The 4,997-nt window shown below is 36.2% G+C and overlaps 1 protein-coding gene across 1 annotated transcript in view; it reads right to left on the reverse strand.

Moving 5' to 3' along the window:
* The window catches only part of LOC144960912 (protein lifeguard 2-like), a 10,063-nt gene extending 6,884 nt beyond the window's left edge, over nt 1–3,179 (reverse strand). The window contains exons 1-3 of the mRNA XM_078894296.1: nt 2,026–3,179; nt 1,376–1,413; nt 950–1,037 (exon numbers count right to left, since the gene is read on the reverse strand). Coding sequence (XP_078750422.1) covers nt 950–1,037; nt 1,376–1,395 — 108 coding nt within the window. The 5' untranslated portion in view covers nt 1,396–1,413; nt 2,026–3,179. The remainder of the gene's footprint in view (nt 1–949; nt 1,038–1,375; nt 1,414–2,025) is intronic.
* Between the last annotated feature and the right edge of the window lie 1,818 nt (nt 3,180–4,997).

Here is a 4,997-nt window from a genome sequence, read left to right on the forward strand (position 1 = left end):
AGCGTGATATCCACTTAAGGTGCTCAAACAAAGTGCTTTACAAATGGTCCCTAACATGTAGAACGAAACATGACGCCAGTTAGGCGATATTACAATTTTTTTCGTACTCATTTTACACCTGAGTATGGTGAGAGAATGTGAGTAAAGAGCCTTTTCCAACACTCAAATATACGCTGAACTAGGCTCGAACTCAGGACCTTCCGATCCAAGAGCGAGTGTCATACCGCTAGACCACATAGTCGCACAAAGTCAAAGAGGAAGATGGTCATGTTGTTAGAATCGTAGGGCACGCAAAACAGTCCTTTAGAGCCATAAGGCCCATGCAGCAGAGTTTATTTGAGTTTCTATTGCGTGAAATGGAGAATAGCAATTGCTTGCTACCCTTTGAATTGGATGCTACACTTTTGTAAAGGATCCCCCCCCCCCCCCCCCCCCCCCTTTTCCCCCTCTCATCCATGGGAGGTCAAAAGATCCCGCCCACAAAGGGAAGTCAAAAGATCCCGCCCACAATGGGAAGTCAAAAGATCCCGCCACACAAGGGAAGTCAACAGACCCCGCCCACAATGGGAAGTCAAAAGACCCCGCCCACAATGGGAAGTCAAAAGACCCCGCCCACAATGGGAAGTCAAAAGACCCCGCCCACAATGGGAAGTCAATAGACCCCGCCCACAATGGGAAGTCAAAAGACCTCGCCCACAATTGGATGCTACACTTTTGTAAAGTAATCCCCCCCCCCCCCCCCCCCCCCCCCCCAGTGTTTCAACCATGGGAGGTCAAAAGATCCCACCCACAATGGGAAGTCAAAAGACCCCGCCCACTATGGGAAGTCAAAAGACCCCGCCCACAATGGGAAGTCAAAAGACCCCGCCCACTATGGGAAGTCAAAAAGACATGTCCACCATGACAGGTCAAAAGACCCCAGGCAGAAATCAAATCTGTGCCAACTTACCTTAGTCTGGATGGCAAAAATAGAGATGGAGAGGCATACGAGAGCTGTGATACCCATGGCAATCAGCACAATGTTCGTGTCGTGGAAGCTGTGTTCAACAAACAAAACAAAACAAAAACTGCTGTACTGTACATATTGTAAGACAATTTTACAACAGACATGTTACAAGCAAGCAACAATAATAAAAAAATAATCTGTTTATGTTGAGGCAAAAGTCTGTTTTTCCATTGGGAAAATCTGCATAATTTTAGGCAAAAATCCCCTTTTCAAGGGAAAAAAATGTCTCTATATCTTTGTGCAAAACCCTTTTTTCAAGAGGAAATTTAAAAAAATAATTTTTTTTGGGCTAAATCCGTTTTTCAAGGAACAGAAATCGGATTATTTTTAAGAAATCTTTTTTTTTTTAAAATGGAAAATCAAAATTACCTGCTGATCATTGCAGCCATGTATGAGAAACAGAGAGTCTGGAGATGAAACAAATAAATGGATATGATAAAAATACAAAACAACAAAATTAAATGGAAGCTTAAAACAAGAATATTAAAATGCACTAGAAGAGGATGAAAAAGAAGAAGAAGAAGAAGAAGAAGAAGAAGAAGAAGAAGAAGAAGAAGAAGAAGAAGAAGAAGAAGAAGAAGAAGAAGAAGAGAAGAAGAAGAAGAAGAAGAAGAAGAAGAAGAAGAAGAAGAAGAAGAAGAAGAAGAAGAAGAAGAAGAAGAAGAAGAAGAGAAGAAGAAGAAGAAGAAGAAAAAAGGAGGAGGAGGAGGAGGAGGAGGAGGAGGAGGAGGAGGAGGAGGAGGAGAGGAGGAGGAGGAGGAGGAGAAGGAGGAGGAGGAGGAGGAGGAGGAGGAGAATAAGAAGAAAATAATGGTGATGAAGAAGAAGAATATCAATGGGGAGGAGAAAGATAATGGAAGGTGAAGGTGATGACGAAGGTGATGAAGATGATGATGATGATAATGATAATAACGATGATGACAATCATAACAACAGCAACAATAAAAAGTCGAATACTAATATTATTGTCTACAACCAGATCAAAAGTTTTGGCCTGTTCTATTCAACAGTGTACTTACAAAAGCTCCCAGACAGATGTAGTTCCCAGGGGACTTTCTCCTGTTGTGTAAAGAAAAGTGGAGAAGAAATAAACATACAAAACACAACAATTCTGATCAGAAATAAACATACAAAACATACAAACATACAAACCATACAATTCTGATCAGAAATAAACATACAAAACATACAATTCTGATCAGAAATAAACATACAAAACATACAATTCTGATCAGAAATAAACATACAAAACATACAATTCTGATCAGAAATAAACATACAAAACATACAATTCTGATCAGAAATAAACATACAAAACATACAATTCTGATCAGAAATAAACAAACAAAACATACAATTCTGATCAGAAATAAACATACAAAACATACAATTCTGATCAGAAATAAACATACAAAACATACAATTCTGATCAGAAATAAACATACAAAACATACAATTCTGATCAGAAATAAACATACAAAACATACAATTCTGATCAGAAATAAACATACAAAACATACAATTCTGATCAGAAATAAACATACAAAACATACAATTATGATCAGAAATAAACATACAAAACATACAATTCTGATCAGAAATAAACATACAAAACATACAATTCTGATCAGAAATAAACATACAAAACATACAATTCTGATCAGAAATAAACATACAAAACATACAATTCTGATCAGAAATAAACATACAAAACATACAATTCTGATCAGAAATAAACATACAAAACATACAATTCTGATCAGAAATAAACATACAAAACATACAATTCTGATCAGAAATAAACATACAAAACATACAATTCTGATCAGAAATAAACATACAAAACATACAATTCTGATCAGAAATAAACATACAAAACATACAATTCTGATCAGAAATAAACATACAAAACATACAATTCTGATCAGTTTTTTTAAAGCAAGTTGTTGTCTCAACAATAGGGAACAAAAGTGCGATGTAAAAAAAATTTTAAAAAAATAAAACGGGTTCCAATCTCACTAGAAGTGTAAAACTAATCTTCCGAAGGACTGGATACGTGCCTTGTGTAAATGATCTTCTGATTTCAGAGTGATGGTTTTGTATTTTCTAGTCTAAATATACGCTGGTTGTCAATAAAGATCATCCATCCTCGTTCTTTTACAGTCTGTGGTCCTTAGAATCTGCTAATACATCCTGCTACTAAAATAGTTATATCATCTTAAAAAAATAAATTCCCTTTATTAATCCCCAAGAGGAAATGTGTCTCTATAATAATCATAATAATAATAAATGGCATTTATATAGCGCTTTACCCCGTTGTCACAGGCTCTAAGCGCTTTACAGTGATATAAAACAAAACATATTACAGTGAGACAAGTGTGAAGGAAACGTGATACGAATTCAATTTAACAACAACAAAATATGAAAATAATATTGCAACATTATGACGTAAAAAGATAAAACTTTAAGTGAGATTTGAACGTTGTCAACGAATCCGAGCATCTCACGTGTGACGGGATAGAGTTCCAAAAATGGGGGGCCGAAAATTGAAAAGACTGTTCACCTATTTTACGCAATGGCTTAGGTTTGACAAGGATTGATTGGTCACTGCTTGACCTCAAGTTTCTATTGGGGACATATATGTTTAGAAGGTCTTTAATATAGGAGGGACTGTTCGTGCTCAGGGATTTGTAGACAACAGTACAAATCTTATAGGCAACTCTTTTTTCCACAGGAAGCCAATGTAACTCACGGAGAAGAAGAGTTGCTGACGGGTATTTTTTGTTATTGCGTACAATGAGCTTGGCTGCGTTATTTTGAGCAACCTGAAGTTTGCTAATTTTGTCTTTAGCTAAATTCGCCCAAAGGGAGTTACAATAGTCCAATTTAGATAAAACCAGGGAATTAATTAAAAGTTCTGTTATATGCTTCAGTATTAAATTACGAATTTTGCTTATTTTTTTCATTTCTATGTACATAGATTGTATGGTGTTATTCACGTGGCTTGTCATGGAAAGATCTTTATCAATGATGACGCCAAGGTTTTTTGCTTTATTTGAAAATTCTATTGTGCTATTTCCGAGAGTAATAGGTGATTTATTTGCCTGTTTAAGGATACTCGGCCTTCCACACATTAAAATCTCAGTTTTACTATCATTTAATTTTAACTTATTGTGGTACATCCAAGATTTAATCTCATTAAAACAGCTCGTAATTCGTTGTATTAACCCTCTAGAGCCCAAGATTAGATCCCATGGATAAAAAAATTATTTTTTTCCACAAAATAAGTCAGAAATGATGTATAAAACATTAATCAACTTTTAATTTTTGAAAAAAAAATTTACAAAAAAGTTACAGACTATGACAAAAATGTCATATTGGGCATTAATGGAACCAATAAGGATATGACAAAAACGTCATACTGGGCACAAAAGATTTTAGATCTGTCTCTGTGTGTGAAACTTGTAAAAACAGTTTCTTTGCTTATTGCAGCACAAATTTAAATTGCATTTGCAGCAAAACATCACTGCTTTCTGGTGACATCCAGGGAATTTACAAAATTGTCTCTTTGCACTACGTGGAAGGTGGTTGGTACCATCAAGTCGCACATCATCTGTTGGACGAACAGATGGCAGTGTCTTATTTGTTTTGTCGGCGCCACTGTCTAATGATGGTCGACCTGGTTTTGTGGCAACGTGTATTAGACTAGTAGCAATTTCTGACTGGAAGTCACTCAGTTTCTTTGGTTTTACGCCAAGGAGAGCACAATGGCGCCTATACAAAATCCAACTTGTTACAACAGTCATGTTGATGGTATGATAGAAAATGTACAAATACCAGCGGCGAGTTTTGATTTTTGCTTTGTACAAAGCCGTCAAAGAGTCCAAGAGATCGACGCCACCCATATATTTATTGTAGGATTTAATAACTTCAGGGCATGGCACTTCTATTCTTTCCTTCTTCTTTCTGTCATAACGGTGTACTTTTGTGA

This window comes from Berghia stephanieae, unplaced genomic scaffold (genome assembly GCF_034508935.2).
Source record: "Berghia stephanieae isolate SIO BIC M18660-M18661 unplaced genomic scaffold, UCSD_Bste_1.3 scaffold1036, whole genome shotgun sequence".
Classification (NCBI taxonomy): domain Eukaryota; kingdom Metazoa; phylum Mollusca; class Gastropoda; order Nudibranchia; family Aeolidiidae; genus Berghia; species Berghia stephanieae.